At 40.4% G+C, this 24,598-nt stretch overlaps 1 protein-coding gene across 2 annotated transcripts; it reads left to right on the top strand.

Moving 5' to 3' along the window:
• The first annotated feature begins 3,101 nt into the window (after positions 1-3,101).
• Positions 3,102-24,561, top strand: PLK4 (polo like kinase 4). Of its 2 annotated transcripts, none has more exons than XM_053403433.1 (16): positions 3,102-3,337; positions 7,763-7,858; positions 8,993-9,088; positions 9,167-9,281; positions 10,794-11,826; positions 13,317-13,417; positions 15,417-15,760; positions 16,985-17,089; positions 17,686-17,788; positions 20,296-20,445; positions 20,880-21,007; positions 21,374-21,462; positions 21,588-21,738; positions 21,997-22,137; positions 22,718-22,824; positions 23,970-24,561. In XM_053403433.1, the coding sequence occupies exons 1-16, from the start codon at positions 3,308-3,310 to the stop codon at positions 24,067-24,069; spliced, it is 2,889 nt and encodes a 962-aa protein (XP_053259408.1). In that variant the 5' UTR covers positions 3,102-3,307; the 3' UTR covers positions 24,070-24,561. The 2 variants fall into 2 exon arrangements, with proteins under 2 accessions (XP_053259408.1, XP_053259407.1); XM_053403432.1 differs by lacking the exon at positions 3,102-3,337 and adding an exon at positions 6,753-6,872.
• The last annotated feature ends 37 nt before the right edge of the window (positions 24,562-24,598 follow it).

Below are 24,598 nucleotides of genomic sequence, written 5' to 3'. Positions count from 1 at the left end.
TCTGCACTCTTAGTTCCATGCCTCCCTCCCCACACACTACACCTTTGAAGCACATGGTTCCACTCAAAGAATACTGGGCACTGTAATTTGTTAAGGGTTGCTGGGAATTATAATTCTGCAAGAGATAAAATACAAGGCCCAGAATTCTTTAGGGAGGGGAAATATGCTTTGAATGTGCTTTAAGGGTATAGTGTGCGTACAGTTGTAGGGCCAATACATTCACAGTGGAGTTGGTATGATATTGTAATGAAGAACATGACATATGAGGCAGAAATTCGTGACACAAATTTCAGCTTGGTTGTATATCTGTTGTGTGGCCTTTAGCAAACCACTGAGGCTTGGGCTCCAATCTGCAATACATATTTATATTGGCATATTTTAGAGAATGTTGTAAAGATTGCTGAGACAATATTTGTGACATGCTTTCAGTATTTATGAAAAGGGCTATTTGAATACCAACTGTGTGGGAGGGTCTTCCCAGAGCACTGGGCTAAAGCTGCCTCTGTTCTGAAGCTTCTACAAAAGCTAGCAAATTCTTCCATAGATCATAGTGGTTTGACTAACAACAACGGAAATGTCAATTTTCAGAGACACAAAGACACAGGCAATTTTTCCACAACCGTCTTGCTAATTAACAAATCTCAACATTGTTGCTGATACGGTACGACAGACCATAAGAAGTGGAAACGCTTATTCACAGTCTCAGCATGGCTTTCCAAAGGAATTGTAAGTGATGCACCTACTAGCCCTGTGCTGCTGACCTCCTGCATTTAACTCTAAGCACAAGAGACAGGAATGGCAAAATGTGTGTAATAAATTAAAGAGGGAAGATGATACAGCTTGAAAATGATGCATCTCTTTATCAAGCTTGGCTAGAAATCTAATCAGCAATAAACAGCATCTGACAGGGAAGAAACTTGAACAAATGCATTTATGACAAGCAAATAGCTGTACACAGCCTAAGCAAGGAAGGGAACGGATTAATGTGTTACGCTAATTCATACTGATAGTTTGACATTATGCACTAAAAATTAACTGAGCAATATAAAGAAGTACATGTCATAAAGAGAAATAAAAAAGTCCACAAAAGGAAATCACAAGTGTGTGATAAGCTGCTGAGAGGTACTCTTCACCATTTATTCAGTTAAACGCCATCTGAAAAGGACACTGGAGTCTAGATTAAAGGTCAAATTGAACAACGTAAGAAAGATTCCCTTGCCCACCAAATGAGGGAGAAATATATCCGTCAGCAATTTCTTCCAGCCGTCTTGCCCTTGAGTTGCTGCTGTTCTATTCAATACTCATTTTTAGAAGAAAAATCTATGAACACAGTGTATCTCCTCTGCTATTTCTTAGATATGATTGCATAGACATGTATAGGATTCCATCTATACTCCCTGCAATTAAGACTGCAATCCTATGCAACCCAACTGACCACAGTGAGACTTTTTTTTTTAACAGAGTAAACATGCTCATGATTGTGCTGTAAATCTTCATAATTCTACCAAACACTTACTCCCAAGATTTGTTTGTAAATCCCCCCTCAGATGCCCCCTTGAGGTCATGCATGTATGTACAAACAACCCTTCCCAAAGCAAAAATCCTAAGCAGGTGAATTTAAGTCCACATTCCTAAATGTACTTATTGCTTGCTCAGTCCTATAAATGTTTATTTGGAAATAATTCCTCCAAGTTCAGTGGAGCTTAATCACAAATAAGCATGAATAGGATAACAAGCTTTGTTTGGCAAGAAATGCCACTGAAATCAATAAGGCTTAGACTGTGTTCACACTCCATGTGTTGTGCTGGGTTTTTTATTCGTGATGTTCATAAGGCGACAGCATTGTTCAAAGTGCATATCTATTATTTAACTCGGAGGAAGAAAAAAAAAAGCTGATTGCAATTCCTTCTCATAAATCAGGTTGCCTTTTGTACCCACTGATGTACCTTATGTACCTACCTGAACCTTATTATCTTTCCCAGAGGCCAATTGTTGCTGCCAAATGAAGTGAGCTGAGTAACCACCAGAGACAGGATCTTTTTAGTGGCATCTTGGTTACGTCACTCTGTTCCCAGAGAAGATGCCTGAACTCATCTTTGCCCTCTTTTATGCTGCAGGTGGATCTTGTTTACTCAGTGCTTTTAAACAACTTGCGTCTCATTATGGCACAGCCCTCTTAATTTTGAACTTGAGTTTTAACTGCGTTTTTAGTTTGTAATATTTTTTACAGCACACATTTTTATTGTATTGTAATTGTTTTGTTTTGCGAGCTGTCCCTCAGGGAACTTATGTTTTGGATAGCCTTGGTGATTGAGGAGGATTAAGTGGCTTGGTGCAATCTGGGACCCCTGGAATGTCGCACCACTTGGAGTTTGGGGTGGCAAGAAACAATATACTGTAACTGAGGCAATGAACTATCTACGGATACTGACATGAATTTGTAAGACAGCTTGGTAGCGCATTGTTGAGTTCTGTACTGTTTTTATTGTTGTTAAAAGTTGAATTAAAAACGTTTTTAAAAAAAGATTCAGGAGACACAAAAGAAGTACTTTGCACGACACATGACCATCAGTTGACCAACTTATGGAATCCACGCACACAGAATGTGTTGAATTATTTCCGTCCTGCCTTTACTCCAAGAAGCTCGAGGCAGGGCACGTGGTTCTTTCTCTTTTATCATCACAGCAACCCCGCAAGGTAGGCTAGCCTGAAGAGGTAGCATAGCGAGAGTTGAGCTGCGTAGTGAAGAAACAATGCGGTGGGAAGAGACCGGAGTAGGGCCAGGACATTTATGCCCTGCTCCTGGGTTTCCTTAGCAGCGTCTGGTCGGCTAAGGCTGCCGGGATGACTTCGACCCAGCGGAGCTCCGCTTACGTTTTTCACAAACAAAGAAAAGCAAATGAAAACATGGACGTTCCGCATCCTTGCCACTAGAGGGCGGGTTTCCTCAGCAAGCCTAGCGGAGAACACTGACTTGTACCGCGCACGCGCCCTTCTTGCACTGCTTTTCTCCGAGGCCGCAAACAGCCTTACGGCGCCCCGCCCCGCTCCCAAGGAGCCAGAGGATAAGCGGAGGGGACGGCGCGATGGCGTCATGCGCAAGTGACGCAAAGGCGGCTTTGGTAACGGGCGGGATTTTCAAAATGGAGCCCCTCAAGGAAGGGGTTTCTCCCCGACCCCCGTAGCGGGGAGGGAGAGGCCTGCGGAGCGGCAACGGTGGCGAAAGAGACGCGCATTACCCCGGCCATGTGGTAGCTTATAGGAAAGGAAGAGAGTGACGCGGGGAAGAGCGAGCGCCGCCGCCGCCATGGCGACCTGCATCGGCGACAAGATTGAGGTGCGGAAACGGCCATTACGGGGTGGGTGGGGACCGAGCCATTCGCGGCCTCGGGGGAGGGAGAGTCTGGGCCCAACCGTATCTCAGTGGAGGGGGAAGCAGGGTTTGGTGTTGTTACAGGTGGTCCTGTCCAGCTTGCTGACTGGCGCTGCGTGATGCTGGGCGGGGTTTCGCCTTACCAGCGACTTAAAACACTCGATCCCTCCCACTTCGCTGGTTCAGGATGAGGTCGCATCTCTTTCCTCCCTTTTCCTTGGATGGCACCACCAGGTTGCACATCCCCTGCTTATATGCTGCCTCCGCTTTAATGTCATTAAGAGCTGCGTGGCAGGCAGAAAACCAACCTATGCTTCATTTTTACAATGCCTTTGATTTGTTTTGATATTTGTTTTTCGCTTTTCCAGCAACAAATGCTGAGCTCAAAGCGGATCACAATAATCACGGTGGCGTTAAAAATGGGAAGTCTAAATCTGTAGAATTTGTACCCATCTCAGTTTTTCATGGTGTAGAAGCCCTGCCAGAATAGACAGGCAGCTCTGCACTTTAACATCTTTAAATTTAATGTCCTTTAGTGTATGACTTAAAAAGAACAAGTTGTTCATAGGGCTGAACTCTACACAACTCCAATGTTTACCATTAACCGAGGATGTGTGTCTGTAGTTGATGTGGGAATTCTAATCCGTGCTTGTATAGATTCTGTAGAACTAAGGTGTGGTAGCTATTTTGGACTAGTTAACAAGGTTTATAAAGGATGAATTTTGGTCCATATTAGCACTCTCACAACATTATTCTTAGTACTGTATACGTGTCACCATACTTCTACCTTGTATGGTGTTCCCTCTGAACACAGTTGCCTGAAGATGGTATTTCTTAGTCACAGGTGACCAAGCAAATGGTTATGTGGTTTTAATTGTAGCCTTTGTAATGATCATTTGTGCAGCCTCTAATTCTAGAAGGAAATTGCATCTACCCCTGAGAAATTCTCATTTGTATCTAGTAATTTTTTACTATGATAAATAAGTGAACCAATGTGCTTTGACAAACCAGCATGAATAATTTGAAACATTACCAAATTCTGCAGCGTTAATTTTTAGCTCACAGAGCTCAGATAAAAGGTCTACAATTGCTACAAGTGTTGAAAACTTGCATCTTTTGTAACATTTTTTCTCACGGAGGCTTTGTTTACATTCAAGGTCTGGCTGGTTGCCAAATTGGGTTTGGAGCATCTTCCCCCAAATTTCCTCTATTAGCGAGGCATAATTAGGGTACTCCCATAAGTATGCTTTGGAGGAAGTGTGTGCTAGATTTCCACCCTTAATCATGTGAAAAAAGTATCCACCTTGGCCTTCAAGAGATTACAGCCTCAACACTAAATTCTGTGCACACTGATTAGAAAGTCAAACCTATTGAACTTAAACCTATGCTCAAGTGAGCATAGAAGGATCAAGCTGTAAGTAGTTAACATGAATTAATCTTTAAAGTATTCTCTGAATTGTGTAGTGGTAAATTATGGCCTGGCAAGTATTATGATTTATACTAAAATGATGGTTTCAACAGTAGGTTATACTTTTATTTGCGATACACATTTAAAATATGCTTAATATTTCAGGCAGGAATTAACCAAACAAAACAGATACTGGATTTTCCTTTTTTGTACTGCACAGTTGGGCACATTAATAATCATGCTATTCATGATTATTAATGGTTGACTTCTACAGTTGGAGGCTGTATGCTTATGAATACTAGTTGCTGGAAACCTCAGGAGGGGAGTGTCCTCTTGTGCTTGGGTTCTGCATATTGGCAACCCGCAGGTGTTTGGTTGACCACTGTGAGAACAGAATGTTGGACTAGATGGGCCATTGGCCTAATCTAGCAGGCTCTTCTTATGTTCCTATGTTGAAGGATCAGAAGTACTAAAAACACTTCACTGAGTTAGGGAATAGATTTAGAATACAAGAATATATGCTTGTGTTTGCTGTCACTTTGAGTTTTCGTGATCAATTTTTTTTGGAAGAGAATAGGGAGCATTTGAGATTCTCACAGATGGGCTACAAGAAAAGCAATTGTAAACTTGCCTGTAGAGTTTGTTTATTTTGATGATGACAGGAAATAAGTGTTAAGAAAAGTTGACCTGTTTTACTTCAGGAATAAATATTTATGTACCGTTTTGGTTCGAATATAAACAACACTTTTTTCCAAATTCTGACAGTGAAAAGTTAAAGTGTGCCTTATATTCGCAACCTTACGCCACCGGCAAAGCGGCACAGCTCTCCCCCCCCCCCATTCAGGGTGGTAGAGCCTTGAATTTTTAAGGTGCGGCTTATTTACAGGTGGGTCTTATATTTGGGCCAATATGGTATTTATTCATATTCATCAGTTATGAAAACATTGGCAGTGGGGGAAGGGGTAATACAACCTCCAGAAAGTCCCAGCACATGCTCTCTATTTCCCCACTCCTACTTCAACTCCAAACCACCCATCATTTCCAAATCATTAGGTAACTTCGTAAGGTGATATGCAAACTAATTAAAATATATTATCAGTCATCCTCATCACCGTAGTCTGGGGGTTGCCAAATCATGCAAACGAAAGAGGATCTATGTGGGTGCACACTTTTCTTTTTATGTTGATGAAGTAGAAAAGACAAATCAGTTGGAAGGGGTGGTGCCCACAAAACACTCTCAAAATTCCAAATATTTTGCTAGTCCCCTAAAGGATGGCAATATAACAATTTGCTTTAATTCATGTACCTCATGATATAATCATTGCCCCTAGAAAGGTGTTGGGAAGGTAGATGCCAAAATCTAAACTCCCCAGGCAGCTTTGAAAATGCCACAATTTTTGTAACATATGCAGATATCTAAATCCTTTGACGTCAGTTTTTTGACACTAGCTCTTTGCTTTCCACTACCCGCAAGGCTACATAGGTACGGAAAGCCAGCCCTATAGAAAACATCCATCGCTCTTAAAACGCAAAATCGGTTTTTGTCACGGGGGCAAAGTTTCTAACCCCAAGCGCCTTGCGTTGAAGAAAGGAGAAACCCAGCTCGCCGGTATTTCTTAAAAGTGGGGCGAAGCCTCTGCAGGACACCTTTCTTTTGCCAAGGAGTTTGCAAGCTGTTTAACGGTGCAGCCCTGTCCTTGCAAGCCCCGGACCGCTCGGGAGACCTTACTCCCTCTCGCGCGGAGGGGGGGGCGGGGGGCTAAGCATTGCCGGTTTTGGCGGCGGCAACAGCAGGGCGGCGCGCGGGATGCGCGGGCGGGCGGGGGGCGCCTCCGCTCTGGCGTCTCTCCCCCGGCCCGTTTCCTTGGCAACGGGGGATGGAAGCCGCGTCTCCCACGGGAGCGGGAGAAAGCGCGGCAAGGCGAGAGCCGCCCGCGAGCCCCGGCGCCGCGAGCTCCTCAGTGGCTGCGAGTTCCTGGCAGCGCGATGCCGCAGTGGCTGCTCAGTCTCCTGCTCTCTCCCGTGCCCAGCGCCGGCGCAGCCTCCGCCACCGGCATGTCCCAGTGTTCGCCTTGGGAGAGCTCCATTCAGGTAAAGCCGCCTCCTGCCGCCGGCCGGTCTCTGCTGAGGAGCACCTCTGCCTGAGCATGCGCCGTCGGGGCGAGAGCGCGGCCAGGGCGCCCTTTAACTCGCCCTCAGGGCACTGAAGTGCTTTTCCCACCTGCATCCTGAAAGGGAACAGGATGGTTTTTGAGGGGAGGGGGAGAAGTACGAAGATTGCCCAAGGGAACCAGGTTTCAGCTGGGCAAAGGTGAAACACGTGGAAGAGCCTGTGTTTTTTTGTATCGTGTAAAAGTCAGAAACTTCAAGATTGAACTTGTATGGTGTCAACACATCTCTGTATTTGCTTCCTTTTGCCCTACCTCTTATAATACATTCATGACCCTAGTCCAGAGAGATGCGGATTTGGAAGCAGGCTTTCTAGTAGTCTGTGAAATATGGCACTGCAGAGTGATGGGAGCAAAACATGGATAAGGGTAGATGAGGGGAGAGTTGGTATGTGAAAGGTATGAACAGGATGCATTTTTAAAAACAACTTTGGAGGCGGGAGGGAGAAGCAGCCTTAACCTGTTTCCTTTTAGTTGCATTCTCATACTAACCCCCACTGCATTGGGAAGTGGAAGCAGTACTTTCCTCCCACACTTCAAGCTAGCCCACAGTTTTCTCTTTAAAGTCTTTTTTTGTTTCAGAACAGGGATTAATTTGAATCAAGGTGACTCTTTATATCAGCTATTTAAATTACAAGGCAAGGGGAAATTTCATCACATCTCTGCAAACATTTCAGGGGGGAATTTTTACAGGTAGCATATTCAAACAATTAGATGTTTGACATCCCACACTATCTCAGTAGCTCATACGTACCTGTCAGATAGAAGGTGAGGAGGCAGTAAGAGCAGTGACCATTGCTTTTTCTTTTTCAGGATTTCAAGGTGGGGAACCTTCTGGGGAAGGGCTCCTTTGCAGGAGTCTACAGAGCAGTATCCCTGAAAACAGGCCTAGAAGTTGCCATCAAAATGGTAAGTTGCCATTGGATCAGATACCAAAGTAACTGAATTTAGCCAGAATATAGGATACCAAGCTGCTGGGTAAGCTAATAAATGCAATATTTTACTTTCTAACTTACTCCTTATGTTTCCACAACTTGTTAGTTCCTGATTTCTGTTGTTCACCTATCAATTTGAATCCCAGGCTGCAAAGGTTTTCTCCATATAGCACTTGCCCTATACTTGACTGTGCAAACACATAAACCAGTCCAGTCTTTTAAGCACTTAACATCTGAAGTGCTTCATCTGCCAAACTCCTCAGCACAGATGATTGTTTTTAGTATAGAATAGCTTTCAGGGTCAAGGCACATTATAATGTGAAATTAGACGTGTCTTTTGCACACTGAATATGTTGAGTCTTATGTTTTGTTTTTGTGAAAACAATAAATAGCAGCAGAGGGGGGAAATTAGGATTGGGCCTTAGTATAAGGGGAGATTTTTTTAAAATGATATCAACGGCAGCAAGAGAACAGCATTTTTAATTAAGATCACAGCACAAGTGCTAAGAATTTTGTTTGTTTTTTACATATCCACCTGCACTATGGTCCCAATCCTGATTCTGAATTGTGTGGTTTCTAATTTGTGACCCTCCAGATGTTATGGACTCCAACTCCCATCAGTCCCAGTCAGCATGGCCAACAGTCAAGAATGATGGGAATTACAGTTCAATATCTGAAGTGTTGCAGGCTAGCCACCTCTGATTAAAAGCAAAACAAAACAAAACTGAAGAGTAAACCATGCTTTTAAAATACTGTGTAGTAGTTTGGCCATTAGTCAGTATTTGTTGAGAAAGTTCAATATATATCTGTAGGGATATAATACAACATTTAAACCCCATTGCTATGTTTATTTGGAAGCAAGTCCCATTTTATTTAGTTGGGCTTACTTTCTAGGCTGGTGTCAAGCAGATTTCTGAAGAATTGTTATCTATACATGAGACTAAAGCAAGCTGGACATACCTGAAATAATGGTATTAGTATAAAATGTAACAATAAACTCTTTCCAACCCTCGTTTAGCTTAAATCTATTCCTGAATTATTATTATTTTTAAAAAATCATTACTTTTATGTGTGTATGAGATTAATTTTAAAAAGAAAATCTTTTCAGATTGACAAAAAGGCTATGCACAAAGCTGGAATGGTGCAAAGAGTTCAAAATGAAGTGAAGATACATTGTCAACTAAAACATCCCTCTATACTTGAGGTAAGAATTTACACTAAGAACTTGATATGCTGATAACTAAACTTTGATGTATATTAAAACTAGTTTTCACTTTTCTAGTTGTATAACTACTTTGAAGATAGCAACTACGTGTACCTGATACTAGAGATGTGTCACAATGGGGAAATGAGCAGATATTTAAAGAACAGAAAGACCCGTTTTTCTGAAGAAGAAGGTAAGGCTGAAATATTGCTTATTGTTGCACCTTGAAGCAGCCTTTCCATCAAGTAATTAGATTGGAATCCACCCAGGGCTTGGACATAGCCAATGAGATTATTTTTCTTAAGACATAGTGGTCTGTAAGACCTTGCTTTTGAAAGTCACCCAATCTTGTAGAGTTTGTTGTGCAGTTATTTATCAATTTTAAAGGGGTGTAATATGCTTCTTACCTATCAGCAAAGGGGGCACTCTTGGTAGTTCCTCTGCCCTCAGAGGCTTGGGTGATATATATATGTTTGTGTGTGGCATCTCCTTGGGCAGAGACTGGCAAATGCAATTTTATTATACTAAAATTAGGGGTGTGTTTGAGCACTTCTCAAATGGTTTGCCGTGTGTTTTGGGTCATTGTCATTCTGGAATACCCATCCGCGACCCATTTTCAATGCCCTGGCTGAGGGAAGGAGGTGCTCACCCAAGATTTGACGGTACATGGTCCTGTCCATCATCCCTTCGATGGGGTGAAGGTGTCTTGTCCCTTTAGCAGAAGAACACCCCCAAAGCATAATATGTCCCCCTCCATGTTTGACGGTTGGGATGGTGTTCTTGGGGTCGTAGGCAGCATTCCTCCTCCTCCAAACACAGCAAGTTGAATTGATGCCAAAGAGCTCAATTTTGGTCTCATCTGACCACAACACTTTCACCCAGTTCTCCTCTGGGTCATTCAGATGTGCATGGGCAAACTGCAGACAGGCCTGTACATGTGCTGTCTTGTGCAAGGGGATCTTGCGGGCTCTACAAGATCTCAGTCCTTCACGGCGTAGTGTGTTACCAACTGTTTTCATGGTGACTATGGTCCCAGCTGCCCTGAGATCATTGACAAGTTCCCCCTGTGTAGTTCTGGGCTGCTTCATCACCATTCTCATGATCATTGCAACTCCATGAGATGAGATCTTGCATGGAGCCCCAGACCGAGGGAGGTTCCGACAGTTATTTTGTGTTTCTTTCATTTGCGAATTATTGCACCAACTGTTGTCACCTTCTCCCCAAGCTGCTTGGCCATAGTCTTGTAGCCCAGTCCAGTCTTGTGCAGGTCTACATTCTTGTCCCTGACATCCTTGGATAGTTCTTTGGTCTTGGTCATGGTGGCTACTTTGGAATCTGCTGGATTGATTGCTTCTGTTGACAGGTGTCTTTTGTGCTTCTAATCTTAGCTCATTACATACAGTGAAGATACCAGGTAGCCTGACATCTGGCTGGTTGATAGGGGATCAAATACTTATTTCACTCATTATAATGCACATCAATCTCTGACATTTGTCTTCTGGGTTCCTGGGGGTTTTCCTGTTGTTATTCTGTCTCTCACAGCTACAATAAACCTACCATTAAAATTATGGACTGGTTATTTCTTTGTCAGAGGGCAAACAGGCAGGTGAGCATGTTTAAAGACAAAATAGCAGGTGAGCATGTTTAAAGACAAAATAGCAAAAATGTTTCTTAACACCCATCTTCCTTTTTTTATTTCATATAGTTCGGAACTTCATGCACCAGATTATTACAGGGATGTTATATCTTCATTCCCATGGAATATTACACCGGGACCTTACACTCTCTAATCTTTTACTCACCAACAATATGAACATCAAGATTGCTGACTTTGGACTTGCAACCCAACTGACAATGCCTCATGAAAAGCATTACACAATGTGTGGGACTCCTAATTACATTTCTCCAGAAATAGCCACAAGAAGTGCGCATGGGCTTGAGTCTGATGTCTGGTCCTTGGGCTGCATGCTCTTTACTCTTCTGGCCGGAAGACCACCTTTTGATACTGATACAGTAAAGAACACCTTGAACAAAGTGGTGCTGGCAGATTATGAAATGCCAGTGTTTTTGTCAGAAGAGGCTCAAGACCTTATTCACCAGTTGCTTCGTAAAAATCCAGCAGATCGTTTAAGCCTTTCATCTGTATTGGATCATCCTTTTATGTCCAGGTGTAGCTCAGCAAGAAGCAAAGATTCAGGAACTGTAGAGGATTCAATGGACAGTGGAAATGCCACCATTTCTACTGCTTCTACTGCCTCTCCCAGTGTCAGTACAAGTGGCTGCTTAAAGGAGAAGAAAAGACTTCTAGGGGGTCAGCCACTTCCCAACAAAATGACCATTCTTCCTAAAAATAAGAATGCCAGTGAAGTCTCATCTGGCTATGGAAGTAGTTCCCATAACAACTGGGGACTCCCAGTAAAAGAAATGGGAAATACTGGTAGGGGAAGAGCAATGCAGCTGATTGAAGAAAGACCGCATTCGCGCTACCTCAGGAGAGCACACTCCTCTGAAAGATCCGGCACATCCCATAGTCAGAGTCAAGGAGTACTGAATAATGTGGAGAGATGCCATTCCCTGGAAATCCTCTCAAAGTCCAGAGGAGGACTAATAGGAAACAGGAAGGATTTTTCACCTGCAAATAGCCATGGTGATATTCCTACTGTATTTAAAGAAAAATTTCCGACCAGCTCTGGCTCAATGGAAAAGAATCTGTCTCCACCTGTGAAAGATCAAGCTCAGTAAGAATTGTTCTTATATATCTCTGTTTTTTGAGTGCATCATGTAAAATTGGTTCCCCTATAATATAATGACCTTGTCTGGATGGAATACCAAACTGTGATATTACATAAATGAGTCTTGGTCTCATCAGCTGCATCCTTTCCTTTCCTCTAGCACATCTGTGAGGACATCAGAAACGTTCAGTTTTTGCCTGCAGTCTGGCATATCTCTGATTAATTAGTCACAAACTGTGATTAATTTTAACCATGGAAATGAACCTACTTTAAACTCTGGCGTACAAACTTAGCTTGTTTCATTTTAGTACACCATAACTAAGATTAAACACAATTCTGGATTTGTACGTAACACTAAACTGTGGTGAACTGAAAACAAAAACAAGCATTGATCTCCTTTTAAATACTCCGTGCATGAGGGGTTGGGAGTGATCTCTAATGCTTGCATACATAATTATTTCCCAGTCATCTATGTGAAAGGCACAAGGGTGCTGGTGGCAACAGAAAGTCAGAGCCAGAGCCTATGTGACCAAAGGAAATATGTATTTAGCTGTGCAGATAAGTGGACTGCAGAAGGGGGAGGGATTCGACTCATGGCTTTAAAAAATAAAGTCTAGCTTTCATATATAGTCCTGTTCCTGATAGGCTGCTTGTGTATCCAAAGGACTCAGAATGTCTACTGTAGTCAAGCCAATGAGTTATTTCTCGCTCCTATCTTGTAAGTGACAAATGGACTGGGAAAAGTTCTAGCTAAGTTCTAAAATACAGTGGGGCTCATTTTGCGTGTAGCCGTGGATCATTATAGCTTAGAACTGGCCTCCATTGATTCTCAGCTATTAACTTAATACTATGAAATTCCTTTAAACTAAGAAATTAAAAATAATCTCTAATTTTACATATTGTCATTTGAGTATAAGAAACTGATACTGAAAAATTGCAAGTTGTCTCAGTACAAAGTGTTCGCCTATAGTAGTTAAAAATATTAGGACTATGTAGTAGAAAAAAACCTGTTATTTATATCATGTAGTGATACAATATGGGACGTGGGTGGCACTTTGGTCTAAACCACAGAGCCTAGGGCTTGCCGATCAAAAGGTCGGCAGTTCGAATCCCCGCGACGGGGTAAGCTCTCGTTGCTTGGTCCCTGCTCCTGCCAACCTAGCAGTTCGAAAGCATGTCAAAGTGCAAGTAGATAAATAGGTACCACTCCAGTGGGAAGGTAAACGGCATTTCCGTGCGCTGCTTTGGTTTGCCAGAAGCAGCTTAGTCATGCTGGCCACATGACCCGGAAGCTGTATGCCAGCTCCCTTGGCCAGTAAAGCGAGATGAGTGCCGCAACCCCAGAGTTGTCCGTGACTGGACCTAATGGTCAGGGGTCCCTTTACCCTTAGTGATATAATATGTTCCACAAATAGAACTTAATCTATTTTTGTGATCAATAAGTTATTTGTGTCCATATTTATGAAGTGTACTTATGAATAATTCTTTGTTTTTAGTTCAAATTATCTCTGTCCAATGAAGCCCAGCGTTGGTTTATTAGAACCGAAGTCCCAAGCTGAAACAATGCAGCAGTGGCTTGGAAATATGCAACTAAATGGTATGGATTTATTTAATGGGTGTGTTTTATTGCCTGTGTTGGACACATTGAATTCTCAAAGGATACCATTCCTATCAGTAGAGCTTATATAGGTACACTGTGTGTCCATCCAAGGATAATGTTTTTAACTGAGAGATTAACTTAGAAGTAATTCCATGTGAAGATGAACTTTAGATAATGAAATGTGTTATGTGGAAGGGTTGGTGCCCTCCAGATGTTGGACTCCCATCAGCCCCAGGCTTCATGGCCAATAATCAGGATGCTGGGAGTTGTGGTCCAGCAGTATCTGAGTAGCCATAATGTGTGTGTGTGTATGTGTGTGTTTTATTTGGGGCATGTTCTCTGAAGGAATCTTTGAGTATTTTAAGCCCAGCTTGGTCATTAAGCACCCTCTACATTTAATAATTATGGGAGTTGCCTTGGATTCCCCCCGTACTTTTCTCAGTCCCTCTTCATACATAAATACCACTTGAAGGAACATGCTGTGGTGATGGCTAATGCTGCAGAACTCCCTAGTCATACCACCTTTTCCTGAGCCCCACTGTATATTATGTAATGTCAAGCCCATGTTTGCCATCACGTTTTTATAAAGATACAATCCAAGTTTCCAGACAAGTGCACTGTTTGAATTCAGATGTTCCACCCTTATGTGCATAGATGAAAAATTGGGCAGATGGACCTCAGCTGTAACCTGTGTAGTAATTCTATGAAAGGTAGATATCTTAGTGTAGAGGGTTAATTGTGTCCAACAAGTCATAAATCATGGTTTGGGTTATGCTAAGAGCCCTTTCCCCTTTTGTCACCTCCAATTGCTACAACTAAGGCTAGCTCTTAACTTGACTAACAACAGAAGAAGCTCCTAACTATGTTGTGAAGGAATATTTATTTAAGAAACACGTATTCCAGTAGTCTGTTCAAAAGTTTATTTTGGTAAGCTGTCTGTCTAAAGTTATCTGTCCTTACTAAGAAGGCAAAATGCAAACATCTATATTTGCACGTTTAGGAATGGATCGTGACACTGCATTTTCTGGGTCTACCGGATATCCACACGTTGAAAGTTATGTTAAGATGGGAACATGGATACCTGTGTTTAGGCTCAGTATAGAATTCTTACCCCTCAAACTGGAACGATAACAATTGTGAAGATCTGCATGTATTGGGCTCTGTGAACTGGCACGATCTTGATCCTGTGTGTAGGTGGAGAACATCTGTCTAGCGCTAATAACTGATAATAAATTATCTGTGTAGAGAGATCAAGGATAAAAACAGCAACTGCTTATTATATAAACATTGCTGCAGAAGGGAGGGTAGAAAGAAGAACAGGGCCATAAGGGAAGGAGGAGCTTTTGTTCTCCTGCATCAAATTACTTCATTTAGTGAAAGAGCACTGAATGTAGCTGTAATTTAGCCAAGGATTACTTAAATCTTCTCAGACATTTTCTTTTATTTTGAATTACCAGGAATGCTTTGGGGAATTGTCACCATAGGACACACAGTTGGGATTATTTGAATCCTCAAGCAATTTTCTTCTTAATTTTTGCTTTTAATTGCTTCTGTACTTAGACAGAAGGTGCATATGATATTTCATGCACTTTACCAAGACAGACGTGGTGCTGCTTTTTGATACCATCCCAAATGCTTTATTTAACCACTCCCAGTCCATCTGTTTGCATGGAAAGAACCCGTAACATGATGTTTAATCTCTTTCAGTAGAGTTAAATTTAAGCAAGCTTAAACCAGTTTTCTAGTAAATAGTAAAGGAAGTTGTTGCTATTAACATCGGTTACAAACAATTCAAAAAAGTTGGTTATGTGCCACAATACTTAGCTTCTCATACATACAACAGTAACTTTCCCAGGGTGTAAGCATTGTCAAAAATGACGTGATGCTTTCCTAGCCTCATTTATAGTTAGAGACATAACATTTTTCTCCTGTAAAAACTAGGAAGAATCCTGTAATGCATTTTCTAAATCATTAAAATATCCCTTTGCTGCTTCAGCTCAGATGCAGGAACCTTTATATGACAGTAGTGGAGATTTTCGATTCCATCTTGGTGTGCCTCAAGAAACACTGAAAAATGCATGGAATGGCTTAAAATGCAGAAGACCCCCTGAATCTGCACAACCAACAGCACCAGCTGTAGGGCCACTGGACACAAGGAAATACACTGCTGAGAAGGCTCTGCCAGCACCTGCATTTGGTCTCCATCTAGCGTCTGAAAGCAGAAGGAATGGGGGCAAAGAGCCACAATATGGACTTCCGAAACCTGCACTGCAAAGTGTTGTATCACCTCTGAATGCTCACAGACTAAAGCCAATTAGGCAAAAAACAAAAAATGCAGTGGTATGTACTGTACTATATTTCAAAATAATGAATTGCAGTCACAATTTTATAAAAATTGAGCTCTTCCGCATTTTTAAATACCTACCAACGATCACAATATGAACCAATTAACTTGACTGGTGTTAATCTTCTCTTGATAATCAGGTGACAAGAACTATAACATTTCTTCATTTTCAAAGATGCACACCTCTATTAATAGACCACCCCAGTTGCTGGCTTGCAAGGCAGTCATCCAATTCTGATCCAGCTTCCATGAGATACCCCACAAAGGGCCATGGGAACACTGACCCCAGTCCCTTGTAGGATAGCTTATTGAAGCTGGTTTTCTAGCGATCAGATGAGAAACGGCTGGTTCTGCTTTGCTTGCCAGGAATTGGCTCTTACAGCAATACAACTAAATTGAATGCAGTAGACTGGGTTGTTTATAGGATGGCTTTGGTGTGATCCAGTCAAGAAGCAACCGCCATGGCAAGAATGCTGATGACTGCTACTTCGGCATTTGCAGTAAGGCTGTAGTTGTGAATTAGTGCAACGTGGGTTTTAGTGACCTCTCCAGTTCCCACCTTTACCTGAGTAACACCTGATTGGAAGAAGCCTTGCTCAGGTGCCTTTGAACGTTTGGTCCCAGATAATAAGAAGGGAAGTAAGTAAGTAAGGGTAATATAGTCTGTTGGTCCTTATTCTGTTGCAAAGTATGCAGGTTTTTAATAAAAATCTCTTAGCAGTCATGAAATAGTATCTTACCTACTTCCAGTATGTATGTCATTTTTTTGTCATCAACATAAATGTACACTGTCAGATTTTAGTTCAGCTATTGGACTTAAAAGACTTCTAGTCAATTCTTAATTTTTTTTACTGTACTAGGTTTCCTTTCCAGTATGTATCATATCTCATTCTATTGTGTTTCCCTCTTTTGCTTTTGTTTTCATGGTATTGTTTTCCCTTTGATCCTCCCATTTCTCCTAGTATTTGTAAATCCAGTGAGGTTAGAACACCCTGATTGGCTGCCTCACAAATCCTCAGCAGCCTAATAGTTTTTCAGTCACACTGCAAATAGTACCTCAGGCTTTAAAGCACTCAACAAGGAGCACAAAAACAAGTTCTTTACTTCACTGCAGTATTTTAGTTCATTTTGATGTAAATGGTGGGGAAAGGAGGGGGCATTTTCATTGGATTGCTTCGAAAGTTATTTAGGCTGTGTTCTGTTTTCAATTTACATTCTAGGTGAGTATTCTAGATGCAGGAGAAGTATACATGGAATTTCTAAAAGAATATAATTCGCAAGAGTTTGTAAAAGAAGTTCTGAGGATATCTTGTGATGGAAGTGCAGTGAGTATTATTTTTTTATTTCTTCTAACTTCATTGGCAGTATTGAAATGATGTGTTTATGCCAATATTACTAAGGTGTAATATGCCTCATCCTACTGGAATATAAGCTTGTTTCACTGATTTTTTTGCTTCTGGAAATCAAGTAGATTCCCCCCCCCCGAACTTTGTATGTACATATTAACACTGAGCCCTCTTTTATGCTAAATGCCTATACGTCAAGCATGTGTGAAATCTGAAGCGTTCAGTGTAGTTTAAATAACTGATTTAATTTTTGCTATGATTACTCATTTTCTGGTAAAAATGCTAGTACAATTCCATGAAAGAGTGAAAGGCATTTGTTTTTACTAATTACTTCTGTCTTAAAGAAGCGCTGATCTAACTAAAATATCTGTACCTGTAAAAGCTGCAGATAATCTTGCTTAGTGAGGATAGGAAACTGTTCTTTTTTGAGGAAATGGAAGACTTTAGACATGACACATGACAGATTCAAATTTTCAGTATCCTGTAGTGCATTAATAACTTGTTCATTTTCCAGAAAGAAGCATTAAACAAATAATTCTTTGGTTATGAGATTGTGGTTTTTTCTGTGTATTAAGGTCACAGTTTACCACCCAAATGAAGGAAAAGGCATCCCTCTGAATAATAGACCCCCACCACCTCCTGAGGACTCAAATATATATAGTTTTGGCAACTTGCCAGGTAAGGTGCATTTCTATGGGCCCATTCAGAAACAGTGGCAAGGAGCCAAACAACCTGGTGTGTGTGTGTGTGTGTGTGTGTGTGTGTGTGTGTGAGCGCTTATGTTTCTTAGCCTCCCATGCAACGTAGATAACTATTTCTGAAAATGAGAAGAAATCCAAAAGCAGCATGTGACAGAGGTTTGTTGTTCAAACAAATAAATGAACAAGGAAAGCTCCCTTTGTAATTCTTTGGATATTCGCCAGTAATTATAGGTTGGATGCAGACACTTCAGCCAGTGCAAAGGGGAAAAGCTATTTTCAGCAGTTATTTGTTTTGCCTGTGTTCCCTGAAAAGCTGCTGTAGGGTTTTGGGGATCTTGCAAAATAGTATGGGTAATAGTGCTGGGAGCTGCAGAAGGAAAGATAGGTGAGCAAAGAATCCCCTCTTCCTCCAGTGGATCAGGATCCTATTGCAGTGTGGATCCCTATATATGGATGCTGTTCTAGTAATTATGTTTCCCTTCACTATCAGAATATCATAGGTATGAAAGGGTATGTAACCTGAGGTACCACTGTGCTTTGTGTGCCATGTAAGCTTATTGCCCTAACTTGCAGTGGTTGATAGTTTTATGTTTTTTTAAAAAATATATATTTTTTATTAATTTTTCATTAATAACAATCCAATGGAGGCCACATTAATATAGTACCAAATCATAATACAATAAAAAAGCCAATCAGTTCCAAATTCAATGTTTTTGGATGACTTTCTGTGTTATCAGGAGTTGGTGTTATTCCTTGGTCCTGCTCCAGTTCTCTTAATTAGTCCAAATACCACAATTCCGAACAAAGGATGGTTTTAGCAGCCACTGGTGTGATGACTTTCGTTCGTATTTAATAAATCCATATCTATTAACTTGCAGAGAGAATTTATATCCTGTAGTTTTCTGTGTGAAATATTTGTTTAGCGTCTTCTTTTCCTTCATGTTGTAATCAATCAATCCTCTTCAACATTGCCCCTCCTTCGATAACTCATTTCTTAGTACACCACAACTTCTCCAGTTTTGCCTCTCCAAATCCGAAAGCTCGCCAGCGTCTGGCTGTGACTCCTGGCTTACTTCCAGCATTTGTCGCCTTTGATCCTTTCCAACCTTCTAACGAGCTGGTGTCTTGCCAAAACCATAATAAATCAGAATTAGAGCCCTCTTTAGTAGGCAGTGTCATAAGTCATCACAGTATTTCACAGTCTATTCTTTCAAGTACTCTGTAAAGAAACTTATAAGTTTTTGTTGAATCCCTCTTGCATTCCATATATTGTTGTAATCCATTCAGTGAAGGCTTGCTGAATCATAGCACATAAATATAGTGTAAATATAATGTAAAAAGAGAACAAAGGCTCCCCTTCACTTACGTAGCATTCCATTTACGACGAGAGTCCTCTCCAGATCAAAATCTTGGCACTCAGTGGCTGATTTGTTTAGCAAGTTATCTTTCTCCTTCATGCAGAACACTGTCTGTTTCTTAAGTCCGAATTTAGATTCATCTTAAAAGAAACAGAAGTACCTCCGCTCATGGCAACCGCATTGGGGAGTTTCCAATACGTGCAGTGCTATGCACTCTACGTCTCTGCCCCCGCATTCCATCGGAGCGAGAGGCAGTTATTGGACGATCCACGAATGAAAGTTCTCCTCCCCCTCGACCTGGGCTTGGGGGGTGGGTGGGCTTGCAAGGATAATTACTCCCAGATTATTAACTGCACGGCTGGCATCCGCTATTCGACATGGCAGCAGCGCCGGAAGTCTGATATATTTATGTTTGACTAGTAAAAATTAAAGAACATCCTGTTGCATCCTTTCAGCAGTAAAAACGTTTGTATAATTATTGATTGATACAAAAAGGAAATAAATCCCAAGAAACTAAAGGAGTAATTAAAAAATGGGATCAAAAGAATATGTACAAGCTAATGTAATACATATACTGTACAAAGAAATCAATCAGTCAAATTTAGTACAAATTTAAAAAACAATATGTAACTATTTGTGTCCAAAAAAAATATCGAAACATGAATAGTATAAACAAACATAATATTGACAGACTAAATATATGTGGTTCATGAAATATCACAGAGCACACACAAATGTCAATAAACTGAACAGTTAAAATAGCAAACTGTGGCAAAACCCAAACATTTTTTACCATGGTCTTCCTCAGTGGTCTCATGAAAGTTGCTTGGAAAAAATGCATTATATGAACAAATCACTAAGTAGCATCACTTGTTAAAGCTATAAATGATACTCACCTGGCCAATACTCAAATGGGCTTTTGAGTATATCATATAAATGAATACTATAGGTACAGGTCAGGTGTAAATGTTGCTCCTCCAAAAATGTAATTAAAAAAAAAATTACATTACTTGGAAGAGCAACATTTGTACCTTGTCTGTACCTTCCCATCCCTCCATTTGTGTTGTGCGTGTAAGTAGACAGGTGATTTGAATTGTAATCACTGTTCGTTACATATTTATTTTAGAGAAGTACTGGAAAAAGTATCAGTATGCTGCCAAATTTGTGCAGTTGGTAAGATCCAAAACTCCCAAAGTCACCTTCTATACAAGATATGCCAAGTGTATGTTGATGGAAAACTCCCCTCCTGCAGATGTGGAAATTTGTTTTTATGATGGTATGTATCCTTAAGCTGTTTTCTACATATCCCTTCAGCCATTAAATTGCATTAAATTATTTAGTTTAGTTTAATTTTTTTATTTTAAATAACTCTTTTCTATTATCATATACCACATAAAAATTATATACTTCAAAAAATCCTAATTGAAATGTAACACATATGGCATTATTATGAGGAGGAAGCTACGTTCTTCTAATACTTTGTTTTATTGGCGATTAAATGTAAATATTAAGAACAAATTGAAAATCCAAAAATTATATGAGTTGTAGCAGATAGCGCTTCTTGTTAACACACTCAAGTCAGTGATAATTGTATTTGAACTGTAGGTAGTTGTTAAGTGCAATCTCCTGTTTACTAGTTTACTTCTACTAGAGTGTGATCATATTGTCAATGTATGTATACCCGAGGTAATATGTTTTTGTTTTTTATAGGGGCAAAGATCCACAAGACAGCGGGCGTAATTAGAGTAATAGAAAAATCTGGAAAAGCCTACACTATAAAAGAGAGTAAAATTGGTTTAGAAAAGGATATACAAATATATGTGGATCATGCAAATGAGGTAAATATTATTTGTAATGTTTCAGTGGGTGTGATGCACATGGGTAAGTGATTCCAAATGGCAAATTAGCAGATTTGGATCCTTTTATTGTTCCAAATACATGACTGATTTTGAAAGGTTCCTATGAAGTTGAGGGGTGTGGAGATCAAGGAAATGTTATGGATTGAACTTTATACTGTTTAACACTGATCATACTCCATGTCATGCAATAGGAAGGTTAAAAAAAAAAACCCTGTACCTTTTAATTTAGCACAATACACCAATGTTTTCTTTGTTGCCTCTGCCCACTGTCCCCGAGTATTGAATTCCTGCCCTTTTTGAAAGTGTTAGCATGTTTTAATGCAATTTTTCTATTTTTCAATATAGGGACACCGCATTTGTCTTGCACTGGAATCTGCAATTTTGGCAGAAGAAAGAAATGGAAGTGTTCCATTTTTTCCCATTATTGTTGGGCGGTAAGTATTATTATTTTTTTCATTTGCTTCTCACTCTCCACATGAAATTTTTAGTTTGTGTCTTTTGATATTCTTAGTGGAAGTTGGAAAGTTTAAATATGTGACCATAATTCTTCCATTACCAGGAAACCAGGAAATCCTGAGTCTCCAAAGGCTTTAGTGCTCCCTCCTACTTTGCCAGATACAAGCCCTTCTTTGGCGGAAATAGCCTTGATGAAGAGAGATACCGCCACCAGCTCTGATGCTTCAAGTGAAGTGCCTAACATTAATCCCCCAGTAAGTACATGAGTGTGTAGTTCTTGCTTTTATTTGAGCCCTAAGAAACACTATGCTGGAAGGCTAAATTTAACCTGTCAAGTAAAAAAAAAAGTTTAAGATGAGTAGAGCCAATTGTATTGGGTTGTTGCATATTTTAACTAGGTAGGTCTGAAACCCAAGTCAGGTATGGTACACCCAAGGAAGGTCACCATTTAAACACTGAAGTATATCATGGTTTTATGGCTCACAACTGCTATTTTCATAATTATATTCCAGATATTGGCCTATGAAGGATCTGCATTTACATCAGCAACAACTGAATCAAGGAGCACCCTAAGTCACCCAAATGAGAGTGCTGTAAATTCAGCTCAACTGTTAAAGTCTGTCTTTGTAAAGAACGTTGGCTGGGCTTCTCAGGTGAGCTGGTAATCAACAGCCAAGCAGAAAATTCAGTCTCTTGTGTAAAGGAAGATGAGCTGTAATGCAGCAGTTGTTATACATCTACTGAAAAGGAACTGATAGTATAATTGATGATGCATGGTATCAGCTCTGTTCTCTATTGAGTTTTATTTATTTATTTTACTTATTTGCCTCAAAATCTGTTGCAGATCAGGAAGTAGTTAATGGAAGAATACAAAGCTTTGTACCTAGTTACTTTCTGCACTTTAAACTGGAATGCGTTCTCCTTGTACAAATTGTCAGAACCTGCATAAGAATGTGCTGAAGTTACACAAAATACTAACTAGGTTGCACAAAATGGGCAAAATCGGGATTGTCTATCTTGCATGACAAAACACAGTGGATTGTATCCAAATTCTACTTCTGGAAGAACAAGTCTTTCTTCTGAAGGAAGTGAACCTTCAGGTGCAACTTAGCATGGCTGCACTGTGTCAATCCAAGCTAAATAAAGCTTCTTGACTAGAAAGATAAAGCACTGGGAAAGAGTTCATTGCTGTATTTCAGTGCAAACTAATTCTACAATATTTTTCCCTATTAGCTGACTAGCGGAGCAGTATGGGTTCAGTTTAATGATGGATCCCAGTTGGTAGCTCAAGCTGGCGTTTCCTCCATCACATATACATCTCCAGCTGGTGACACAGTGAGGTGAGTGTCAGTTTTGATACTGATAGCACAGTCCTGATTATTTCAGTTACTTTTCCAACATTTTGTATTGGTACTGTAACTTTAGAAGTTGTATGACCTTGAAGTACCATTCCTTGTATGTCATACATAATAGCATTTGCTGCTGCTGTAGATGTTGTAGCACTGTGTATTGGTAACTCTCACTCTAGCCTAAGTTAATAATTGGTGGGAGTAACAAAGATATATACAAAAGAGAAAACTAGATGCACTATATGTAGTAAAAGAATATCCTAACTGTACAAATGTTTATCTGCTAATTTTCCTGTCCCTCTACCCGTTTTCCCTTCTTATATTGTGTCTTTTAGACTCTACCCACAGGCTTATAGTGGGTACCTATAGTCTTTTTTAAATCTTTGTACAGCACTGAAAATACTTTTTCAACCAGTCTACATGTCTGTCAACTGAACACAAGGCTGTTGCCTGTACTGATTGTTCTGATTTAGCCTGGGGGAAGTCCAAGGGGGCAATTTAAGTAGATTGACCTTTGTTTGCAATCTGAGATATTGAGTGTGTGGGGGTCCACTTCAACCTCACTTCTGACTTGCAGTATTACAGTAACCCTCCTATGTAATCTACTGTTAACAGCTACTTTTTCTCAGCACAGCCCTCCAGCCTGAACTGCACTTTTTTCAGCTCAATATGCAATATGGGGTTAAAAGCAATAGGTAAAATTGAATGGCTGTAGTTACAGCTTCAGCCCAGCGCTCAATATGTAGTGGGGTCTAGTACTGCCGGGCAACACTGCAGAGCTACGCTTCTGGGCTGTCAAAAGTCACCATCTTCCAGGAGGCAATATGAGGACAATGAACTTCATTTGCTTTGAAATTTGCATATTAAATAAGAACTGTATTAAGCCATTAGGCTTGGATCTGGTGATATGATAAGTTTTGCTAGAATACCAGCCCCTCAGGTTGGAATATCTGGTTTATATACTGAAATAGTGAATTTGGAATTAACAAAGCCTTCTAGCTTCTTAAGCATGGCTTTAAAAGGAGCAACTGTATACCGGCACTGGAACAAAATGTTAACTTGCTGAAATCGGTACTGGGTATATTTTATATCTGTGCCATTAAATCTATTCATCTAAATATTTTACTGTTTCCTAGGTATGGAGAGAATGAAAAATTGCCAGAGTACATCAAAGAGAAGTTGCATTGTTTATCTTCCATTCTGGTCATGTTTACCAATCCAGCTGGTCCGCACTGACAAACTTGGAACATGAAGGCTAATAACTTGGTGGTGATGAAATTACCTACTGTGATGGCATGAAGCAGAGCTTCTTCAATGAACTCGGACGTTCCTGACTGGTTAAAGCATATGACCATAAGAGTTGCTGTGTTCTGCTTAGCTAAGCACTTGTAAAGCTTTTTAAAATATGACCAATCAAGGCCAAATTACTTGCATTTTTATATAATGGATTATAGAAACTGCTGTGACCACTGGTGCTTGTTACTTTCCATGAAGGGAGTCTGAACTCTGTGTGTGTGTTTGTGTGTTATTCTCTACTGTTCTTATAACTCTGGCATCAAAGCACATCTCTGCAGTTACAGTATTTGTGCCTGTAAATACTTTGTATTTTATGTTACTTTCAGCTGAAATGTAAAGTGTATTGTTTTATAATTTTTATATTTTTCTGTTTTTCTAATGATATAACCCTGCAAAGAACCTTTAAAAAATAAATGCAGTGGTAACTGTTCAGACCCCTTGCTTTATTCAACACAAATGCTGAGGTATG

This window comes from Podarcis raffonei, chromosome 9 (assembly GCF_027172205.1).
Source record: "Podarcis raffonei isolate rPodRaf1 chromosome 9, rPodRaf1.pri, whole genome shotgun sequence".
Lineage (NCBI taxonomy): Eukaryota > Metazoa > Chordata > Lepidosauria > Squamata > Lacertidae > Podarcis > Podarcis raffonei.
This window is presented reverse-complemented; position numbering and strand designations above follow the sequence as displayed.